Below are 24,905 nucleotides of genomic sequence, written 5' to 3'. Positions count from 1 at the left end.
CTTTCATCTCAATAAATCTTGCTAAAGAGAACTGTGTGAAAATCATTCAAATGAATTGGATCTTCAGCAACTGACAATAAATTTACCTTTTAAGAAATGATTTGAGCAATAATTTCTACTGACTGCTGCTAAAAGTGTATATTTGTGAGAGAGTGAGTAGGAAAAGAGGTAGGATGGAAGCTGTGGGAACCAAGCTCCACCCATGTTGTTTGATAATCTCCATGGGAACGATTGCCTGTCCCACCGCCAAGCCAGATAGGGTTGGTGCCCCCCTCCCTGCTTAGAGCTTCTCTTCCAATGAGACCTACTTAGCTCACCTTTCCCATAGCTGCCCTTGCCCTGTGAAAGAAGCTTTTTGATGAGATCCACCCAAGGGTGAATCACACCACATTTTGACCAGCAGAGGCCACCTGTGGCCCCTCCATGTGAATAGTTGCAAGCAGGAGATTGAGTGAATCGCAAATACCATCAGGGCAGGGGTGGGTTCTAAAATTTTTTACTACCAGTTCTGTGGGCGTGGATTATTTTGTGGGGATGGTTTGATGGTCATGTGACAATTCTCTAGGATTTAGCAGAGGTACTGGTCTACCAGGCTTTTAACTGTTTGCAGAGCTGTACCGGTCTACTCATTTGTTTTAGGAGGCATCGGTCTACCCATTTGTTTTTCGAGCGCACTGGTCTACTACCACACTGCCTTTTAACACTGATCAGCTGTAGGGTGGCTCTTTGAAGCCCCACGGCAAGAGTTTAAACAGTTTTTTTCTTTCTAGCCGATCAGCTGGGACTCGGGAGGCAGCAAATAGATTGGGGGCAGGGCCAAATAAAAGTTAAGAATAACGCGGGGGTGGGCAGCTCCCGAACAAAGAGAACCAGTTCGGTGATGTCATATCGTCGCCACTACCGGTTCAGCTGAACCGGCCCGAACCAGGAGGAACCCACCACTGCATCAGGAAAAGAATGTCTCTCTCCAAAGTGGAAAGCCCAGCAGTGAACTGATCTCATGGGTTCATCTGTGTCAGATCTGCCTGGCTCGACTTAGGGAGCCTCACAGGCATCCTGGCTAAAAAGAAGAAGGGGGGGGGAGGATGAAAGGGAAAGATGAAAGGGCAATAAAGGTACGTGATAGGAAATCAGGAGGGGGGAATGACAGGAGCGAAGGGCCAGAGCAGCAAGGTGGATACTTGTATCAGTATCCCACCAGGCAGCCTGAGAAATATGTGGATTATCCCCAAATATCTCAGAGTTCTCAAAACATCTTGGCGAGCTCCATTTGGCTGGAAATGGACTGGTCACAAGGTGGGGGGGGTTGTGCTGGGGGCAAACCTACACTTTATTTTTGTGTCCAGCAAACGAGATGCTTTCAGAGCTGGCTTGGCTTCACTGCAACTGACACTCTTAATAAAAGAACCCTTTGCTTTAACCAAATGGAGTCGAAGGCTTTTCTTCCCTAAGGGATCGGACAGGGGTAAGTGTGATGTTTGAGGCAGGTTCCATCTCCAGAAATGCAGCTCTACTAAGGACATCATTCCAGGCTGCTAGGAAGCAAACCAGTTCCAGTTCATCTGGAACAATCCCCAACTGAAATCCTGAAAAGTTGCTGCTAGGATGCATTTTAAGCTAACAATTAAAGGCAGCTTGCTGTGTTTGGGGGGCTAATATGCATTTGGTAGAATGGTTTATTCAGATAGATCTCAACTTACAACCAGAATTGGGATTTCCATCGCAAAACAATTCAGTTCTTAAATGAATCTCACTTGATTTTACAACCTTTTTTGCCATGGTTGTTAAGTGAATCATCTGGTTGCTAAACATATGGTTATTCAGCAAATCTGGCTCCCTCTATTGGCTTTTCTTGTTGAAACCAGCGGGAAACATCACAAAGGGTGAACTTGTGACCCCCACAATGATGCATTCGTCATAAATATGTGCCAACTGCCAAATTCCCAAATTTGATCACGTGAATGTGGGGACACCACTACAGATTTATATCACTTTTTTCAGTACCATCCTAACATCAAACTCTGTTAAATGAATGGTCACAAGTCAAGGACTACATGGAAGCAATTGTAGACATTTTGTTGGTCACTAGAGTGAAAGAACCCACAATTGCTGTGTACATGGAAGACACGATAACCGAAAAATCTGCATTTCAACTTGATTCAACGTGAAGATGGAGGGGGGGTTACTTTATACACTCTCAAGCAAAATATATAGAATTCTATATAGAAAATATATAGAATTCTTCACCATTTCAAGTTCCTCCAATGTTATCTACAATCCTTGCAACTACACAAACCGTGACTGAATAGCAGTAAGACCCTCCGATCTATTCCCGTTCTTTCTAAAAAGAGACCAGATGGGTTTGGTCTTGGAGAGAAGACAAGCAAGCACCTCATATACTCCCGATCTCTTTTCATATTGAGTGAGTTCTCACTGATGGATTGAGTAGAGGTGCTATCTTGCTGTGTGTGTACTGTTGTGTACACACAACAGTACACACTGTTACTTCCTTGTAAACCACCTAGCATCTCTTGATTCTGGCAGTCGATTAATGCTGTAAAGCAGGGGTGTCAAACTCAAACTGAATCTGGCCCACGGGGGGTTTAGTTCTGGCCCACTAGTTCTAGAAACAGTGAGGGACCGGCCCGCGGTGCCTCTGCCAGCGAAAACAGGCTCCTGAGCTCCATTTCCGGCTGCAACGGTCTCCGGCAATCCTCCCAAGCCCCATTTCCGCTGGCAGAGGGATGCAGGAGGCCATCGAAGCCGGAAACGGAGCTCAGGAGCCCATTCTCACTGGCAGAGCACTCAAGCCGCCACAGGCGCCCCCGACAGTGACATCGAGCAGGCCACGCCCACTCTGGTCAAATCCACCCCATCTCCCTGAGGTCAAACACAACCCTGATGCGGCCCTCAATGAAATCGAGTTTGACACCCCTGCTGTAAAGGAATCTACAAATAAATCACGGGCACGAAGGACAGTAATGGCAAACTGAACAGTCAAAATGAGTCCTGCTGTTTTGCCCAGCTGGTCTCCATAACAATCCCACTTACAGTAGCTCCTTAGCTCATAGGAAAGAACGAGGGAAAGAGAGATTCCAGTCAGCTGTGAAGATCTTTCCATGTGCTGCTTTTCCCACCTCTGTGATGAAAGTGCGGCACCAGCACATCTGTTGCACATCACAAAACATGGCTGTTGCATCAACAGTGATATCAAGCCATTCCTGTTAAGGTTATCAACCACCCTAAGCCGAAAGATCTTCCTGAAGGCTCAAGGAGGGAGAGCTTTGGAGCTCAGGAGAGCAACGAGAAATAAAAGAAAACAAAAATTTTATCATAAAATCAAGCAAGATGGCATCGTCAAGGAGAGTGGTCAACTGAATGTACCATTGCGGGTAAAATATGTTTACTTTTCTCCAGTGCTTTATTTGTTCATGATAAGGATTAAAGGCTAAAACAATCATTTTAATCCAGTTCAAATTCCTTGATATTAATGGTACTGACCCTTCCACTACTTTCTTATCTCCTCTCTTTTTTTTGGTTGAATAGTGAAAGACGAACGACTACAACCAAAAAACAAATCAGTTGTGGTTCAAAAAGAAAAAAAAACCTACATAAACAATTGTGATTCACTTGAAACTGATTTAACAAAAAGGATGTGAAAATGTGGAATTAATAAAAATAACAAGTTGTACATTATCAATTTATATCAGTGTTTCTCAACCTCGGTAGCTTGAAGATGGGTGGACTTCAACTCCCAGAATCCCCCAGCCAGCGCTGCTGGGAGTTGAAGTCCACCCATCTTCAAGCTTCCAAGGTTGAGAAACACTGATTTATATGGAACTAGTTTAGTGGTTGAACTTAGCAGTAAATCTCGACACTATAGAACCAAATTGCTTCATCTGCTGGTTTTTACAAAATAAACACCAAGGCTGCAATGCAGATATTTAGAAGTGGAACTCATCAAATTTGCAGATGACACCAAACTGGGAGGAATAGCTAACTCTTTAGATGATAGGCTCAAGATTCAGGAAGACCTTGAAAAGACTGGGCCCTCTCTAACAAAATGCAGTTCAGTGGTGAGAAATGTAAGCTCCTACACATAGACAGGAAAAACTAAATGCACAGAAATAGAATAGGTGGTACCTGGCTCAAAACTTGCAACTGTGAGAGAGAGCTAGAGGTGTCCTGGTAGACCACCAGTTAAGCATGAACAGTTGTGTGCTGCCACTGCCAAAAAGGCTAATGCAGTCCTAGGTTGGATCTCCAGAGGGATTAGTATTAAGGTCACATGAGCTGATAGTACTCCAATTCTGCACTTAAACTGTAGTAAAATAAACTCTTTGTGAAAACAATGGACCAGATGTCTTTCTTTGCTAGATGACTGGATGGGACGGTTGACACTGAAATAATAGATGTATTAAATCAAGATCTGTTACGTCATCCATATCTGGGGCTCTGCAAATAAAAGCCTATTCATTACAAGGGATTTGGTTAAATCTTCATTATTTATTTATTTGTTTGTTTGTTTGTTTGTTTGTTTATTTATTTATTAAATTTATATCCCGCCCTTCTCCCCAAAGGGACTCAGGGCGGTGAACAGCTGAGAATTAAAATAACATACAATATAAAAGTTAAAATAATTAAAAATAAATTAAATTAAATTTAACCATTGCGTCCAGTTGCTCAAGTAAATATCAACCTCAAATATTTAGGCATTTCTGATAAAGTGCCTAAAGTGGATGAGATGCTGAGGATGGCTTTACATCTTGACAGTTATAATTCAACAGAAATTAATTTTACAGACCTAAACATGCAAGAGTAAGGCACTACATGGTTTGCACTCTGTACATGTAGCCACTCAGTGAAATCTTGGTGCAAACTTTTTTTAAAAAAAAAATTATTTATTTATTTTATTTTGTTGAGTACATATTAGATACTACGTACAAGTATAAGCATGAATTGAATACATAAGAGCCTTGGTGGCGCAGCAGACTAAAGCACTGTTAAGTAGCATTAGCTGCCTGCAATTACTGCAAGTTCAAATCTCACCAGGCTCAAGGTTGACTCAGCCTTCCATCCTTTCGAGGTAGGTAAAATGAGGACCCTGTTTGTGGGGGCAATAAGCTGACTTTGTATAAAGAAGAACACCGCTTAGTGGGGGGGGGGGTCAGATAAGCCAGGAACACAGGACTCTAACCGCACCTTCAAAGCACTTGGAGGTCTTTGGGGAAAGGGCTCACACCACAGCTTGAGATGGGCATGTCAAAGGGGTCTCGCCCCACTAAGTACATCCATACAACCAGAAGGAGGAAAGTCCACCAGATCTTAAAAAATCAGGTCACACCATCCACCACACTGTAGGCATCATCACCATCTCAGCTGCAGAACTAGTCCATTCTTTATTTAATAAACTAAGAAATTTCAAAATACAAAGAATCCTAGAGTTTTATAACAATATGGGAAAACAACATAAAACATAAAAAGAAAAAAAAATATTCCATTCACTCTCTGTCTTTTTTCCTATTTACCCAACAATGTAGTCCACAGGCTGTTACCTTCCTGCCCCTTAATCAGCTCTCATCCAAAAATATTGCTAGAAAAAATAGAAAATGGAATTTTTGTCTCAGGCACAAGCAATTTTAAAGCCAGCTCCAATTTAGGATGAATATATGAAATTGTGACATAAAAGAAAATCATCAACAGGCCCTAGTCTTAACATTAGGCAGAGTTCAAGGGTACTGATTGTTTCCTTGATATTTGAAAACAGGCAGCACTAGAATTAAGTGACATGAACCTAGAGTGACACCAAACTCCACAGCTCTGGGTGACCTTCCACAGAAGTCTCTGAAGACAAAAGACCAGACTGAAGGACCACAGAGATCAATTCTCTTGCTATGGAACTACCTTCCTCCAGGATCACTTTCTGGACATGTCCTAAAAAGAAGGACCACAACCACTAGAGAACAAAGCCTCCTGGGTGTATCTTTGATTATTCACTAGCATATTTTTCTCTAGCTACCCCTCTGCACATGGAGCCCTGGAAGAAGTCAAGAAGCTCCAGAGGACAAATCGAGTCACTCTGTAATTATCACAATAGTAGACACTGACACTTCTTGTAGTTCTCCAGTGGTTGCCTTTGATGTTAACATCAGACTGAAGCAACAAGCAAGGGATCTTGTATCAGGAAAAGATAAATGCCTCAGGTCGTGCTCTGTGTGGCACAAGTTTTGGGACAGGCAGGGACTATGCTCTTGATTGTGCCTTTCTCTCCTTTTCAGGTGCAGCTCAGTTGGTCTCTGTCTGAATCAGGAAAGCCGCTGGCATTTCCTTCTTCTGGGAGTGCTTTGAAATCTTCTAAATCTTGTTCATATTTAGAAACAGGATTGATTTCCCCCTATGAAATATGGTCCTCCTGCTTCTACTTCTGATGCTGTTGGTGTCCCTGCCAATTTCTGGGAAGCTTAGAATGAAGTGCCCACCAAGTTTGGAGCACCCAAAAGAGAAAAAACCATGGAGCTTTTACAGGCCAGGAGACCATCTCATTGGTATAATCATCTCTGCAGCAACAATATTGCGTTCAACATTGTCTTTCAACACAGTTCCTTTTAGTCAGTTCCACTTGTAAGTCATTCAGTGTGATGGGGTTGCAATTCCCTTTGTTTGTTCTCCTTTTTCCCCCTCGTATTTTACTTACTTCTGTATTGCAGGATGTCTCTAATTTCCTAAATCACTTTAATTTCCGTGGCTTCTGTCCTTGGTCTTATTTTGTGGAAGTAACTGAAATCCAAAGATGAGGCAAAATAAAAACTGTAATAACTCCAAATTATTTTCCTTTCTCCATCCAAATTTGAATTCATCACTTGAATATTAACTCTTGTTTAAGGTAGTGATTGAAAAGATTGTATTGTCCATGCATAGCCCAGTTTCATATTTTTATAACTGCTCATTAATATACAATTCCTAATCCTTGTATAAACAAATGACATTTTTTAAACTGCATTTTTTTTACTTATCAAAAATCCTCTTCTTTTTATGATGGTTCTACATTAATGATCGAATTATTTCGAATCCTGCTAAGCGAGTAGATAAAAATTAATATTTTTATGAATGATGGTGTACTTGTGATGCATAACCATAGCGGAGGATTATATCCATCCATCTTCTCCACACTCACAAATATTAAATTATGATTGATGACTATCGTTTGCCTCTGGTTTTTGTATCAGTATTGGCTTTAGGAAAATTGATAGAGGATTAAATTGAAAAAAACTGTTTTGTTCACTCTGTTCGTGATGCTGATAATAACATTAACACTTTTTTTTTTACAGCAGACACTCCCATTTATATATAGTATCCTATATTTTTGCCATTCAACTTGTCAGCAAGAATCCCCAGCTCTTGCACAATCTCACATTGGTCTACAACATCCACGACAACTATTTCAACATGCTTGGCACTTCAGATGCCTTGATGGACATATTCTCTACTGGAGAAGCCAATGTTCCCAACTATAGCTGTGGAAGGAAGGACAATATTTTGGTCCTGATTAATGCAGCTGACAGGGACATCTCCAACCAGATATCAACATTAGCCAACATCTACAAAATCCCACAGGTTTGTGTGTATGTGTGTTTATGCCTGGTAGGCCGAGTTGAATTGTAAGGGTGAGCAGTAGATCCAGCCATATTTTCTCCATTGAATTCAAGAGCTGCTTTTCTCCATGGCTGCTGTAGGTGTCATTGCTGGCAATTGGGATCCACAGTGGGGCAGAGGAAGGATCAAAACAGACATGTCCTATCATGACACCATCCCCCTGGCTTTGGGGGCTTTTCCTGCACACTTGTGAAGTGGTAAAACAGGAGTGCATACATGAACCATAGTTATTTTGTCTAGATATGACTTACCAGGGCCAATGAAAAATTCTGAAGCAAACATGCCTAAGAAACTAAACGCCTCTTTTATGCTGACAATATGATATTATGATTATAGTCTCAAGCTAGATTGGGTATTTGTTGAGAAGAATTGGTTCCTGCTGTCATAATAATTCCCTGATTATTGATAAACCAATATCAAAAGTCATGATCTTTGGAAAATGACATCATAGCCATATATAGCTATTTGACAGTGAGTAAATAGAGTGAATTAACATCTTCCCTTACTTAGGGTAGTTTTCTCTGGAATTGGATGTTAGCTCCCTCTTCAACAATGAAGCTCATTTAGAGAAAGGGACTAAGTGCTGGAGAATTCTAGAAGTTGAAGTCCACAAGTCTTAAAGCTGCCAAGTTTGAAGACCTCTATATTAAAGTCTCTATTGCCTAGGTTACCACCAAGCTCTCATATCAAACTGAAGTATGGTAGTTAAAATACATCATTACTAAAACAAACCCAATCACAGCATCTGAGAAGTATCTTGGAGAAGAATAAGAGGACTTCAGCTTCTGCCCTCAGAGCTCATTTGGGAATTTATATATATTTTTTTCTATAAAATGAGGGCATATTATTATTGATCTGAAAATAAAGCTATGGGAACTGAGAGAATGCCAAAAATCAGTTGTACTATAATAAAGGAGAATATTTGTAGCTCAGGGGTGAACTGGGGGGGGGGTCCTTGGTGCTCTCTGAGCTTGGCTGTTTTCTTGCAGGCATTTCATTACCCAAACTAGGTAAACTATCATCAGTGATAGACTGTTGATGTTACCTAGTTTGGGTAATGAAAATTCTGCAAGAAAACAGCCAAGCTCAAAAAGAACCAACCAACCTCAAAATTCAGTTGGTTAGACCAAACAAAATTTCAGTTAAAGATTATATCTGAGAAATTATATTAGGAGTTGTGATCTCCCTGTCTCTTGTATTCTTGGGGAAGTAGCTCAAATGATCGCTACCCAAACAATCTCAGAGATCAAAGCAAAGAAAGATATAGCCATCCTCGGTAAGGTTGAAAAACTGAAATGGATGAGCTGCTACAAACAGACTTTCCAAATTGCCAAAGTGTTGCAGAAATACAAAAACACCTTAGAGTGGTATTTACTTGAGTCATATATGGAAGATTTTACCAAATCCTTTATAATGAACAGACTTTTATTTGTGCAGCCCCATAAATAGCAAATATAACATACATATTATTTATTATTTCAATGTCAGTTGTGTAAGGAAGAGAGAGATCAGTTTCTTGGTCTACGCATTAGACAAATAGCTTATTGGGATCCTTATTATTATTTTTTATTATTATTTATTAGATTTCTATACCGCCCTACTCCCGAAGGACTCAGGGCGGTGCACAGCCAGACAATAAAAACACATACAATACAAAATATTAAAAAATAGAATAAAATCAAATTAAATAATTTTGGCCCCGACAAATTTAAAACCCCAAACTTTTAAAACCAATTTAAAATTGAATATATAAATACTAAAAGATATTTAAAATTTTAAAAATCTTTTATAAAAGAGGGGGAAAATTAGGCCAGGCCGGCCTGATGAAATAGTAAGGTCTTTAAGGCGCGGCGGAAGGTGCGCAGATCTGGGATCCTCCGTATCTCTGGGGGGAGCTCGTTCCAGATAGTAGGTGCCCCCACAGAGAAGGCTCTCCCCCTGGGGGCCGCCAGTCGGCATTGTTTGGCTGACGGCACCCGGAGGAGCCCCTCTCTATGGGAGCGTACCGGCCGGTGGGAGGCTATTGGTGGTAGTAGGCGGTCCCGCAAGTACCCGGGTCCTAAGCCATGGAGCGCTTTAAAGGTGGTAACCAAAACCTTGAAGCGCACCCGGAAGACCACCGGGAGCCAGTGCAGCTCGCTCAGGAGAGGTGTTACATGGGAACGCCATGTCGCTCCCATTACCACCCGCGCGGCCGCACTCTGCGCCAGTTGGAGCCTCCGGGTGCTCCTCAAGGGGAGCCCCATGTAGAGAGCGTTGCAATAGTCCAGGCGGGAGGTGACAAGGGCATGAGTGACCGTGCGTAAAGAGTCCCGATCCAGAAAGGGACGCAACTGGCGAATCAGGCGAACCTGATGAAAAATTCTCCCGGTCACGGCCGTCAAGTGCTCTTCTAAAGACAGCCGTGAATCCAGGAGGACGCCCAAGTTGCGCGCCCTCTCCGTGGGGGCCAATGATTCGCCCCCAATAGTCAGTGATGGCGTCAACTGACTATATCGGGACGTCGGAAACCACAGCCACTCAGTCTTGGATGGGTTGAGCCTGAGCCTGTTCCTCCCCATCCAGATCCGTACGGCCTCCAGGCACCGGGACATCACTTCAAGGGCATCGTTGGGGTGATCCGGGGTGGAGATGTACAGCTGGGTGTCGTCAGCGTACTGATGGTACTCCACCCCGAAACCACGGATGATCTCGCCCAGCGGCTTCACATAAATGTTGAACAGGAGAGGCGAGAGGACTGACCCTTGCGGCACCCCACATATGAGGGGCCTCGGGGTCGACCTCTGTCCCCCTGTCAACACAGACTGCGACCGGTCAGAGAGAAAGGAGGAGAACCACCGCAACACAGTGCCTCCCACCCCCAACTCTTCCAACCGGTGCAGCATGATACCATGGTCGATGGTATCAAAAGCCGCTAAGAGATCTAACAGGACCAGGACAGAGGAGCACCCCCTGTCCCGAGCCCTCCAGAGATCATCAACCAACGCGACCAATGCCGTTTCCGTGCTGTACCCGGGCCTGAAGCCCGACTGGAACGGATCCAGATACGGCGTTTCATCCAGGTGCTGGGGGAGCTGTTGCGCGACCACACTCTCAACAACCTTCGCAACAAAGCAAAGATTGGAGACCGGACGATAATTTACCAACATTGCCGGGTCCAGGGAAGGCTTCTTGAGGAGAGGCCTCACCACCGCCTCTTTCAAGGCGGCGGGAAAGTCACCCTCACTCAGCGAAGCGTTTATAATCCCCTGGAGCCAGCCTCGTGTCACTTCCCGGGAAGCCAGTACTAACCAGGAAGGACACGGGTCCAATAAACAAGTGGTCGCGTTCAGTCTACCCAGAATCCTGTCCACGTCCTCAGGGGTCACAGGATCAAACTCATCCCAGATAACATTCTCAAGACCTGCCCCCGTCTCTCCCCCTGAGACTACCCAGTCGGAGTCCAAATCTTCCCGAATCTGAGTGATTTTGTCATACAGATACTGAACAAAATCCTCGGCTCTACCCTCCAAGGGGTCCTCCCGCGCTTCCTGGTGGAGCAGGGAGCGGGTCACCCTAAAGAGGGCGGCCGGGCGATTATCTGATGATGCAATAAGAGCAGCAAAATAACTACATTTCGCTGCTTTTATCGCCACTAAGTAATTCCTAATGTGGGATCTTACTAGTGTCCGGTCAGATTCAAGAAGACTGGCCCTCCAACTACTCTCTAGGCGTCTTTTCCGGCGCTTCAACTCCCTCAGCTCCTCGGTAAACCTTATATGTATACAATATATTTTCTATGTGATCAGAAGTAAAACATAATATATATACAGCTCCTTATTTGGAAAAAAAAACACAATTCAGCTGAAATCTGTATGTGTGAGTCTGATGGTGTTAAATTTTAGGGGTGGCATGGAAATATCATTTGCAGCCTTTTTTCTTATTCTTTTACCTTAATTTGTTTTTTATTGTATTTGTATATATGTTTTTGTCAGTTTTATATTCTCTATTGCCTAATGGCTAATCAACAATTATTGTCATATGTTCATGGGAATCATTAGATTTATTAAAAACAAATATTTAGGACTTGATCTGACCCTAAATATAACATAACATCTTTCACTGCTTTTTCAGATCAGTATTGAAACTGCTTCAGAGGCTCTGAGCGATAAAAGTCAGTTCCCCTTTTTCTATAGGATGGTCCCCAAAGAAGGATTCCACTATGCAGGAATTATCCAACTGCTCCTCCATTTCAGATGGATCTTGATTGGTGTCTTTTCTACAGACACAGAGAATGGAGAGAATTTCCTGAGGACTTTCACTCCTGTGCTTGTCAGGAACAGAATTTGTGTTGTTATATCACAACTGTTCTCAACAAGTCACGCAGCAGCCCTCAGGAATGCCCTCTCTAAATGGAGACAAGTCAACGTTTTTCTTCACTTCACAGAATATATTTCCATTAAAGACAGACTCCATTCTTTCCACTCAACACTGGAAAATTTGCCAGGACCCATTGAAGGGAAAGTCTGGATCCTGACAGGCTTGGGATTATATGACATGGAAAAGGAAAACATTTTGAAATACATACATAGTATTTGGAGCTTTCCCCTTCAGGTGAAAGAAAGGCCTAAGGACGATGCCTTTGAACCCAGTTTCCGTCTGAAACCTCAGTTTCAATACTATTTTCGCTGTTCTTTTTCAAAGCTCCTCTTTTCTGTCAAAGGCCGGAGAAGATGCACCCAGAAAGCCCCTCTGGGGACACAAGAGAAATATGGAACCACTTTGATCACAAGTAGTGAGTCTTCTTATAATGTCATTAAGTCTCTGTCCCATGCCTTGAGTGCTGCGTATTCCTCCCAATCCAGGAGGAAAAGGAAGAGCAAAGAGAAGTTGGAGCCATGGCAGGTATGGGATCCCGACAAGGATCCATCCACCTAGTTCCTTTAGAGAAGGAATTCAAAGGAGAATGAAGGGAACTATCTCAACCTCCTTCTGCAAAAAAAATGTGAACAAGTCTGGCCAATCTTAATTACATGGGGAACCATGATGGATTTACTTTGATATTAAAAATGGCTAATTTTAAAACTGTTGGTACATTTTTTAATAAATTGCTGTAGATAGGGGTTTGGAATTACCACCTTATAATTTTACAGTTATAAGTTTGAAGGAGACCATGAGACCATCTAGTCCAATGCCTTCTCTTTGCAGAATCCCACTTAAGGTTTTTCTGACTGATGATTGCTTGTATTAAGATCACGTGAAGTGTTAATACCACTTTATAATGCCTTGGTAAGGCCACACTTGGAATACTGCATTCAGTTTTGGTCGCCACGATGTAAAAAAGATGTAGACTCTAGAAAGAGTGCAGAGAAGAGCAACAAAGATGATTAGGGGCCTGGAGGCTAAAATATATAAAGAATGGTTGCAGGAACTGGGTATATCTAGTTTAATGAAAAGAAGGACAGGATAGCAGTCTTCCAATATCTGAGAGGCTGCTACAAAGAAGAGGGGATCAAGCTATTCTCCAAAGCACCAGAGGGTAGGACAAGAAGCCATGGGTGGAAACTAATCAAGGAGAGAAGCAACTTAGAACTAGGGGGAAATTTCCTGACAGTTAGAACAATTAACCAGTGGAACAACTTGCCTCCAGAAATTGCGAATGCTCCAACAGCGGAAGTTTTAAAGAAGAGATTAAACAACCATTTGTCTGAAGTGATATAGGATTTCCTGCTTAGGCAGGGGGTTGGACTACAAGACCTCCAGGGTCCCTTCCAACTCTGTTATTCTCTTCTATGACTGTAGTAGATTATCAAGCAAAGCCTCTATGTGCGGTTAAATGCATCATTGGTATGAAGTTCTTACAACCCCAAAAGAGACCCAAGGCCCCCCTCCCTATGAATACCATTGACCTTATCTTGTGCCAATTTGGCTTTATAATTAGTAGATTAAGTTAATAGTGTAGCTTGTGGAGAGGCAGGATCAGTGGTGGGTTGCCCCCGGTTCGGACCGGTTCACAAGAACCGGTAGTAAAACCAGTGGGAGGCCCCGCCCACTGCCCTGGATGTTGTCACAGCAATCTGCGCATGCGCAGAAGCTTGGCGCATGCACGATCCCGTTGCGAACCAGTAGTAAAGGTATATAGTACCCACCCCTGGGTAGCATGTAATAAACTTGTAGAACTTTGAACTCAATTCCTGTTCCTGGTTAACTGTGCCGGACAAAGAAGTGGAGGCCAAACTTCTTCTGCTTTACTGAATTTCTAACTGAGTTCCTTATTCCATGTACGACACTCTGGAAAAATAGTAAACAAGTCTTAAGATTCTGTGTGACAGGCTGTATCCTCCCTTCTCCAATTAAAAGATTGTCCTAGTATGTCTAGCCTAATGCAGGGAAGGATTGGGGGTGACATGATAGCTGTCTTCCAGTATTTGAGGAGCTGCCACAAAGATGAAGTGGGCCAACTTATTTTCCAAAGCACCTGAAGGCAGGACAAGAAACAATGGATGGGAAACTGATCAAGGAGAGAAGCAACCTGGAATTAAGGAGAAATTTCCTGACAGTTAGAACAATTAACCAGTGGAACGGAAGTTGCCTTCAGAAGATGTGGGTGCTCCAACACTGGAGATTTTTAAGAAGAGATTGGATAGCCGTTTGTCTGAAATGATATAGACTCTCCTGCACAAGCAGGGCATTGGACTAGATGACCTCCCAAGGCCCCTTCCAACTCTGTTATTCTGCTATATGAGAAAAAATACAAATGAAATCTTAATGAAAGTTCTACATCATGACTGCCATCCCATTATTCTTTTATGAGATAGCATAGTTTGTTGAGTCCTAGTTGGTAAAAGTTACATATATTTCTGCATGATTTTACTTCTGCACCTCTATTAGGAAATAATAATTTTTGTTCTGAAACTGGGTATTTCAAAAAATGACATCAAACTAGCTATGTCTAACAGTTGATATAAATGTTGCATCACAAAATAATATTTTATCGACAACCTGCCTGTATTAATGACAATGTAGAAAAATAGATTACACTGGGCTAATTTATTCATAACTCCCCAGTTTTATGAAGACATTGAAATTCATTATCTTAATTAATTAACTTAATTTTCAGGAAGCAGTTTGATAATAGTTTCCTGAAACCAAATTATATCAACAGCATTTCCACAATCTATTAAGAGAGTGTAGTTATATCTGCAAATATAGTATGGCACCAGATCAAATTCTTCCTTAGTTCAAGGGAGATCATGAGTTCAAGTCCTGCCTTAGCCACCAAAGCCAGCTGGCTAACTTTGGGCCACTCGCTCTCCCTCAGCCCAACCTGCCTCACATGCTGCTCATTGCTGTTGTGGGGAAAATAGAGAGGAGGAAGATACGTTGGATAGGTTGGATGCCTTGAGTTATTTGTAAAAATAATAAAGGGATAGAAATAAATAAAAAAAAATAAAAATCAATAAATGGCCTTGGGGAACAGGTGGAGGAGATGCTGCCTAGGGAATGATCAGATAAGCAGTCAGCTGTATAACTGACAGAAAGGATCTTCCTCCCAGGCTATTTTCAGACTGGGAAGCTTCTCCTGATGCGGACTTTCAATAAAGTAGACTTAGCTCATGTGGACCTGTTTCCTCTCTGGTGCACCTGGGAGGAGATTAGACTGGCAATGTCCTTCTTGACCAATCCACACTTTCTTGTAATCGCCCCATTTTTTCTCCAAGGAGTTTATGCCTAATCTCTTTGTTTCTTTATTCAATGTATTTGTGATCTCTTCTAAAATGTTCCCTTTAATAGAGAAATTTGGCGATTATATTTTCTCAATGCGTATTTTTTAATATATGATTGACAATTTTTTCGGAACCTTTTTAATTGTTGAAGATAGTGGTAACTCTTGTTCTCCCAACTCACAAGATTTGCAAGTTACATGGGGCTCTCTACATGGGGCTCCCTTGAGGAGCACCCGGAGGCTCCAACTGGTCCAGAATGCGGCTGCGTGGATAATTACGGGAGTGACATGGCGCTCCCATATAACACCTCTTCTGCGTGAGCTGCACTGGCTCCCGGTGGTCTTCCGGGTGCGCTTCAAGGTGTTGGTTCTCACCTTTAAAGCGCTCCATGGCTTAGGGCCAGGGTATTTACGAGACCGCCTTCTGCTACTGATAACTTCCCACCGGCCAATACGCTCTCACAGAGAGGGCCTCCTCAGGGTGCCGTCGGTCAAGCAATGTCAGCTGGCGGCCCCCAGGGGGAGACCCTTCTCTGTGGGAGCACCCGCCCTCTGGAACGAGCTACCTCCCGGAATACGGCTGATTCCGGATCTCCGCACTTTCCGTAAGGCCCTGAAGACATTTTTATTTCAGCAAGCCGGCCTGGCCTGAATAGGTTTTATGGGTTAGTTTTTAATTGTATAGCTTGCGGTTTTAAATTGGGAGGCCGATTAATTTAATTTATTTTTAGTTATCTTAACTTTTATATTGTATGTTATTTTAATTTTCGGCTGTTCACCACCCTGAGTCCCTTCGGGGAGAAGAGCGGGATATAAATTCAATAAATAAAATAAATAAATAAATAAATAAGTTAGACAACACTACAAGAAAGGTTGAAATCCCCACGTGGGATAAGAAACCCAATTTTCTATTTTTAAAATTCCTGTATGTTTCTCTTCTAGTTCAATCATTTTATTGAGAAGAATGATTTTTTCAACATTTCACAGTTTAAACTATACTTGGATGAAAATGGAGAAGTAGCACCAGAGCTGAATATCATGAGCTTGCTGGTTCTCCCCCGGGGTCATCCCATCAAACATCAACTGGGGAGTTTAGAAAGAGGGAGAGTTAATATCAACCAAGACGCACTTTCTCAGCTAAAGTTGCTCAACAAGGTGAGGAATATTTTGGACTTTTTCTAATGACTTCCAAAGCCTTAGATCCATCTCAAATGGGCTAAGCCTACTCACCAAGCTGGATAACTTTCCATGAGGATTGAATGTGGGGACTAGAACCTTCCTAGTTTCTTCGACTGCTTGGGAGGCTTCAGTGATATTGACCAGAGCGTCCTAAAGGTACTATAACATGGAACACAGTTTTCAGCTGATTCAATAGTGTCCAACATTTTTATTGATTGATTGATTGATTAGGTTGTTTGTTTGCTTAACTTACCAGCTGTCCATCTCACTGTCCAAATAAAAATGGGATGCAAAGGGATGTTTCTGGGGAAATAGATCAGACCATGTACTGTCCCCTCCGCCATCTCATATCTCCATAAAACTGGTGAGAGAAGCTCTCAAGTGGGTGACATTGTGGTGCTGATAGTCTTAAACTGGCTTGTTCCTTGCCCCAAATCATTGAGATTATTTTGCTGTTATGTACTTTTGTCATAGATACAATGATAATACCAGATAGCTATGGTTGGGGAGCTGCCCTATGAGCCACGGTAGCACAGTGGTTAGAGTGCAGTACCGCAAACTACTTCTGCTGATCACTGGCTGCCAGCAGTTTGGCAGATTGAATCTCACCAGGCTTAAGGTTGACTCAGCCTTCCATCTTTCTAAAATGGGTAAAATGAGGACCCAGATTGTTGGGGGCAAGAGGCTGACTCTGTAAATTGCTTAGAGAGGCTGTAAAGCCCTGGGAAGCAGTATGTAAGTCTAAGTGCTATTGCTGCTATTGGCTCAGGCTGTGGCCCTTAAAGAACTCTTCTTCAAATATGGGAGCCAGGAACCTATTTCTCTACAAACAAGCCTGAAAGTATAGATAGGACTTCACTTCATCTATACATTCCTTGTCCAAGCTCCAATTAAATCTAGTCTGCCTCTTCTCAAAAGCAACCACCTTAGTTTTTGCATGAGACATTCAGGAAGTTGAGTGCACAGAACATACTAAATCTGTACCTTGATTATTATCTACCAAAGGTCTCTATGGTCAAAAAGGAGGTTCCAAATTTAACTACTAATGAAAGTGGGACTGTCTTTCCATGCCAGTTGGTGTGTCACCTTCTACCTGCTGTAAACGTTACCTGACTAACCCTGCTTGAGGGACATATTCTCATGATCTCCATCTTGCCTCACTCTAGTTCAAGAAACAAGGCAGTCAGTTTTAGTCTCATTTCAACGGCATGACCGCAATATGAATTGAAGAAGAAGAAATATACAAATAAACAAAGAATATCTCCTTTAGAGCTGACAGCCCTAATTTGTAAGGAATTATGTCTTTTTATCTTAAATCAGAGACTGTTTGGGACTGCTTTCAAAAAGGTTTGCAACTTTTATACAGTTCAGGAAGAAAAGTTTGTATATCCTACTAGTCAAAGGTTTTTTTCTTCCTCACAGTTTTAAACTATTTTAATAAATATAATAAAATAAATATTCTAAAATTTAACATGAATAGTTTATCATTCTGAAAATATCATGGCTGTATGAAGCATGGAGGAATGAATATTAATATGGCCATGAGAAGGAACTCACTGGTTGTCTCTTAACCCTTAAATCTTCTCTCAATTCCATTCCACCAGACTTTATTAAGTAGAAAAGTGTTTGTAGTTGTATCCCTTGTAACCCTTTCAGACTAGTTAGAGATTTCATCTTTACTTTAATGAAGACCAGAAACTACTTGTCTAATGTTTATTTCTATCTCTATTTTTCCATGAATGATGAATCCTAACACATTTTCTTTGCCATTTTTTTTTTCCTTAGTCCCTGCCTCAGTCCAAATGTGTGGAAAATTGTCAACCTGGATTTGTCAAGAGGGCTCGAGAAGGAGAGCCAGTTTGCTGCTATGACTGCATTCCTTGCCCGGAGGGAACCTTCTCCACTCAGGAAGGTGGGTGACACCAAAGGAAAGGACAGGTTTTGCCCAAACGGATTTAGCCATAGAATTTTGGTGAAAATGCAAGATAGATTGAAACTCAATTGTTTTCTTGTTTATTTTCAACCTGCACAATTTCTATTCTAAAGGGAAGAATAGCAAAAAGACCTCAAAAGAAGGTCTGGGAAGAGAAAGGAGGTATGGCCGATTGGGCAAGTTTACTGCTACCAGAGGAAATACCTCTTCGTTTTTGTTTTGATGCTTCCTGCCACTTTTACCGTTCTAAGAACAGTGAGATGGTGTAGATATTTATGAGTGCACCTCATTACATATATATTACCAATTCTCCGAATAGCTTTTCCAGATTATTTGCAGGACTACCATTCCCTGCCAGCCAACTAGATTTCACAAGATAGGCATTATCCAGTATCTTCAGAAGGGCCACTTGGTAGAGCCCAGGAGGTTTATGTAGAAAGATTAACTGATTTATTATTTACCTCTAATAATGTAGGTTTCTATGAAGGTTCAGCACATTATACAGGAAATCTATCAAGTTCTAAGTTCCCTAATATCAAAGACCTATATATATATTTTAAAATTGTATTCTTCTTATCTTTTTTCTGAGGAGTTGTTAAGCAATTCATCTTGGAAAACATTCCTGGTATTAATTGTTTTCCCAAAAATATAATTCTTGACATTTGAAAGGACAGAATGTTAAACAAATATTGCTTTTTGCTTTTCTCAGATACGGAAAAATGCATCAAGTGTCCAGATGATAAATATCCAAATAAAGACAGAATCCAATGTATCCCTAAAGTTATAACCTTCTTGCCTCATAAAGAACATCTGGGCATCATCCTGGACTCTTTTGCCCTGCTCTTATTCCTAACTACAGGCCTTGTTTTAATCATCTTCATGAAATACAGAGAAACTCCCCTTGTCAAAGCCAACAACCGGGACCTCTCCTACATCCTCCTGGTCTCTCTCCAGCTTTGCTTCCTGTCTCCTTTTCTCTTCATTGGTCAACCAAGGAAAGCCACCTGCCTTCTCCGACAAACGGTCTTCAGCATCATCTTCTCAGTTGCCGTTTCATCTCTTTTGGCCAAAACCATCATGGTGGTTCTAGCTTTCCTGGCCACAAAACCAGGAAACCGAGTGAAGAGATGGTTGGGGAAGAGTTTGGCCAACTCCATCATCCTTTCTTCTTCTGCAGTCCAACTTGTCATCTGCTCCATCTGGCTGGGAGTTTCTCCCCCCTTCCCTGACTCTGACCTCCACTCCCAGCCTGGAGAGATCATCCTGCAGTGCAACGAAGGGGCCGTTGTCATGTTCTACATCACCCTCAGCTACATGGGCTTCCTGGCTGCCATCTGCTTCACGGTGGCTTTCCTGGCCAGGAATCTGCCTGGGGCCTTCAACGAAGCCAAGCTGATCACCTTCAGCATGCTAGTCTTCTGCAGTGTCTGGGTGACTTTTGTGCCCACCTACCTGAGCACCAAAGGGAAATACATGGTGGCTGTGCAGGTCTTCTCCATCCTGGCCTCCAGTGCTGGTCTGCTGGGCTGCATCTTCATTTCCAAGTGCTACATTATCCTTCTGAGGCCAGACCTGAACACAAAGGAGCATCTTACAGGCAGAGTAAATGTAAAAACATGAGATACAACACCATGGTTGAATTGTAAGATTTCATTTTATTTGAAATAAAACATTAATTATTTCCACTTAGATAGTATGCAGAAGTCAAAGAAAATCATATGGGTATGTTTCAAAATTCAAAATGGTTGAATGACTGTAATTCTCATAACGCCCTTCCCTTTCATCTCAATAAATCTTGCTAAAGAGAACTGTGTGAAAATCATTCAAATGAATTGGATCTTCAGCAACTGACAATAAACTTACCTTTTAAGAAATGATTTGAGCAATAATTTCTACTGACTGCTGCTAAAAGTGTATATTTGTGAGAGAGTGAGTAGGAAAAGAGGTAGGATGGAAGCTGTGGGAACCAAGCTCCACCCATGTTGTTTGATAATCTCCATGGGAACGATTGCCTGTCCCACCGCCAAGCCAGATAGGGTTGGTGCCCCCCTCCCTGCTTAGAGCTTCTCTTCCAATGAGACCTACTTAGCTCACCTTTCCCATAGCTGCCCTTGCCCTGTGAAAGAAGCTTTTTGATGAGATCCACCCAAGGGTGAATCACACCACATTTTGACCAGCAGAGGCCACCTGTGGCCCCTCCATGTGAATAGTTGCAAGCAGGAGATTGAGTGAATTGCAAATACCATCAGGGCAGGGGTGGGTTCTAAAATTTTTTACTACCAGTTCTGTGGGCGTGGATTATTTTGTGGGGATAGTTTGATGGTCATGTGACAATTCTCTAGGATTTAGCAGAGGTACTGGTCTACCAGGCTTTTAACTGTTTGCAGAGCTGTACCGGTCTACTCATTTGTTTTAGGAGGCATCGGTCTACCCATTTGTTTTTCGAGCGCACTGGTCTACTACCACACTGCCTTTTAACACTGATCAGCTGTAGGGCGGCTCTTTGAAGCCCCGCGGCAAGAGTTTAAACAGTTTTTTTCTTTCTAGCCGATCAGCTGGGACTCGGGAGGCAGCAAATAGATTGGGGGCAGGGCCAAATAAAAGTTAAGAATAACGCGGGGGTGGGCAGCTCCCGAACAAAGAGAACCAGTTCGGTGATGTCATATCGTCGCCACTACCGGTTCAGCTGAACCGGCCCGAACCAGGAGGAACCCACCACTGCATCAGGAAAAGAATGTCTCTCTCCAAAGTGGAAAGCCCAGCAGTGAACTGATCTCATGGGTTCATCTGTGTCAGATCTGCCTGGCTCGACTTAGGGAGCCTCACAGGCATCCTGGCTAAAAAGAAGAAGAAGGGGGGGGGGAGGATGAAAGGGAAAGATGAAAGGGCAATAAAGGTACGTGATAGGAAATCAGGAGGGGGGAATGACAGGAGCGAAGGGCCAGAGCAGCAAGGTGGATACTTGTATCAGTATCCCACCAGGCAGCCTGAGAAATATGTGGATTATCCCCAAATATCTCAGAGTTCTCAAAACATCTTGGCGAGCTCCATTTGGCTGGAAATGGACTGGTCACAAGGTGGGGGGGGTTGTGCTGGGGGCAAACCTACACTTTATTTTTGTGTCCAGCAAACGAGATGCTTTCAGAGCTGGCTTGGCTTCACTGCAACTGACACTCTTAATAAAAGAACCCTTTGCTTTAACCAAATGGAGTCGAAGGCTTTTCTTCCCTAAGGGATCGGACTGGGGTAAGTGTGATGTTTGAGGCAGGTTCCATCTCCAGAAATGCAGCTCTACTAAGGACATCATTCCAGGCTGCTAGGAAGCAAACCAGTTCCAGTTCATCTGGAACAATCCCCAACTGAAATCCTGAAAAGTTGCTGCTAGGATGCATTTTAAGCTAACAATTAAAGGCAGCTTGCTGTGTTTGGGGGGCTAATATGCATTTGGTAGAATGGTTTATTCAGATAGATCTCAACTTACAACCAGAATTGGGATTTCCATCGCAAAACAATTCAGTTCTTAAATGAATCTCACTTGATTTTACAACCTTTTTTGCCATGGTTGTTAAGTGAATCATCTGGTTGCTAAACATATGGTTATTCAGCAAATCTGGCTCCCTCTATTGGCTTTTCTTGTTGAAACCAGCGGGAAACATCACAAAGGGTGAACTTGTGACCCCCACAATGATGCAATCATCATAAATATGTGCCAACTGCCAAATTCCCAAATTTGATCACGTGAATGTGGGGACACCACTACAGATTTATATCACTTTTTTCAGTACCATCCTAACATCAAACTCTGTTAAATGAATGGTCAAGGACTACATGGAAGCAATTGTAGACATTTTGTTGGTCACTAGAGTGAAAGAACCCACAATTGCTGTGTACATGGAAGACACGATAACCGAAAAATCTGCATTTCAACTTGATTCAACGTGAAGATGGAGAGGGGGTTACTTTATACACTCTCAAGCAAAATATATAGAATTCTATATAGAAAATATATAGAATTCTTCACCATTTCAAGTTCCTCCAATGTTATCTACAATCCTTGCAACTACACAAACCGTGACTGAATAGCAGTAAGACCCTCCGATCTATTCCCGTTCTTTCTAAAAAGAGACCAGATGGGTTTGGTCTTGGAGAGAAGACAAGCAAGCACCTCATATACTCCCGATCTCTTTTCATATTGAGTGAGTTCTCACTGATGGATTGAGTAGAGGTGCTATCTTGCTGTGTGTGTACTGTTGTGTACACACAACAGTACACACTGTTACTTCCTTGTAAACCACCTAGCATCTCTTGATTCTGGCAGTCGATTAATGCTGTAAAGCAGGGGTGTCAAACTCAAACTGAATCTGGCCCGCGGGGGGCTTAGTTCTGGCCCACTAGTTCTAGAAACAGTGAGGGACCGGCCCGCAGTGCCTCTGCCACTGAAAACAGGCTCCTGAGCTCCATTTCCGGCTGCAACGGTCTCCGGCAATCCTCCCAAGCCCCATTTCCGCTGGCAGAGGGATGCAGGAGGCCATCGAAGCCGGAAACGGAGCTCAGGAGCCCATTCTCACTGGCAGAGCACTCAAGCCGCCACAGGCGCCCCCGACAGTGACATCGAGCAGGCCACGCCCACTCTGGCCAAATCCACCCCATCTCCCTGAGGTCAAACACAACCCTGATGCGGCCCTCAATGAAATTGAGTTTGACACCCCTGCTGTAAAGGAATCTACAAATAAATCACAGGCACGAAGGACAGTAATGGCAAACTGAACGGTCAAAATGAGTCCTGCTGTTTTGCCCAGCTGGTCTCCATAACAATCCCACTTACAGTAGCTCCTTAGCTCATAGGAAAGAACGAGGGAAAGAGAGATTCCAGTCAGCTGTGAAGATCTTTCCATGTGCTGTTTTTCCCACCTCTGTGATGAAAGTGCGGCACCAGCACACCTGTTGCACATCACAAAACATGGCTGTTGCATCAACAGTGATATCAAGCCATTCCTGTTAAGGTTATCAACCACCCTAAGCTGAAAGATCTTCCTGAAGGCTCAAGGAGGGAGAGCTTTGGAGCTCAGGAGAGCAACGAGAAATAAAAGAAAACAAAAATTTTATCATAAAATCAAGCAAGATGGCATCGTCAAGGAGAGTGGTCAACTGAATGTACAATTGTGGGTAAAATATGTTTACTTTTCTCCAGTGCTTTATTTGTTCATGATAAGGATTAAAGGCTAAAACAATCATTTTAATCCAGTTCAAATTCCTTGATATCAATGGTACTGAGCCTTCCACTACTTTCTTATCTCCTCTCTTTATTTTGGTTGAATAGTGAAAGACGAACGACTACAACCAAAAAACAAATCAGTTGTGGTTCAAAAAGAAAAAAAAAACCTACATAAACAATTGCGATTCACTTGAAACTGACTTAACAAAAAGGATGTGAAAATGTGGAGTTAATAAAAATAACAAGTTGTACATTATCAATTTATATCAGTGTTTCTCAACCTCGGTAGCTTGAAGATGGGTGGACTTCAACTCCCAGAATCCCCCAGCCAGCGCTGCTGGGAGTTGAAGTCCACCCATCTTCAAGCTTCCAAGGTTGAGAAACACTGATTTATATGGAACTAGTTTAGTGGTTGAACTTAGCAGTAAATCTCGACACTATAGAACCAAATTGCTTCATCTGCTGGTTCTTACAAAATAAACACCAAGGCTGCAATGCAGATATTTAGAAGTGGAACTCATCAAATTTGCAGATGACACCAAACTGGGAGGAATAGCTAACTCTTTAGATGATAGGCTCAAGATTCAGGAAGACCTTGAAAAGACTGGGCCCTCTCTAACAAAATGCAGTTCAGTGGTGAGAAATGTAAGCTCCTACACATAGACAGGAAAAACTAAATGCACAGAAGTAGAATAGGTGGTACCTGGCTCAAAACTTGCAACTGTGAGAGAGAGCTAGAGGTGTCCTGGTAGACCACCAGTTAAGCATGAACAGTTGTGTGCTGCCACTGCCAAAAAGGCTAATGCAGTCCTAGGTTGGATCTCCAGAGGGATTAGTATTAAGGTCACATGAGCTGATAGTACTCCAATTCTGCACTTAAACTATAGTAAAATAAACTCTTTGTGAAAACAATGGACCAGATGTCTTTCTTTGCTAGATGACTGGATGGGACGGTTGACACTGAAATAATAGATGTATTAAATCAAGATCTGTTACGTCATCCATATCTGGGGCTCTGCAAATAAAAGCCTATTCATTACAAGGGATTTGGTTAAATCTTCATTATTTATTTATTTGTTTGTTTGTTTGTTCGTTTATTTATTTATTTATTTATTAAATTTATATCCCGCCCTTCTCCCCGAAGGGACTCAGGGCGGTGAACAGCTGAGAATTAAAATAACATACAATATAAAAGTTAAAATAATTAAAAATAAATTAAA

General features: G+C 42.4%; 1 protein-coding gene across 1 annotated transcript; it reads left to right on the top strand.

Moving 5' to 3' along the window:
- The first annotated feature begins 7,446 nt into the window (after positions 1–7,446).
- On the top strand, positions 7,447–20,090 carry LOC139322831 (vomeronasal type-2 receptor 26-like). The gene is made up of 5 exons (XM_070952080.1): positions 7,447–7,614; positions 12,337–12,537; positions 16,301–16,513; positions 18,323–18,449; positions 19,180–20,090. Exons 1-5 carry the CDS (start codon positions 7,447–7,449, stop codon positions 20,088–20,090), a joined length of 1,620 nt encoding a protein of 539 aa, XP_070808181.1.
- The last annotated feature ends 4,815 nt before the right edge of the window (positions 20,091–24,905 follow it).

This window comes from Pituophis catenifer, unplaced genomic scaffold, assembly GCF_029215685.1.
Source record: "Pituophis catenifer annectens isolate HBS135680 unplaced genomic scaffold, rPitCat1.0.hap2 SCAF_11, whole genome shotgun sequence".
Classification (NCBI taxonomy): Eukaryota; Metazoa; Chordata; class Lepidosauria; order Squamata; family Colubridae; genus Pituophis; species Pituophis catenifer.
This window is presented reverse-complemented; position numbering and strand designations above follow the sequence as displayed.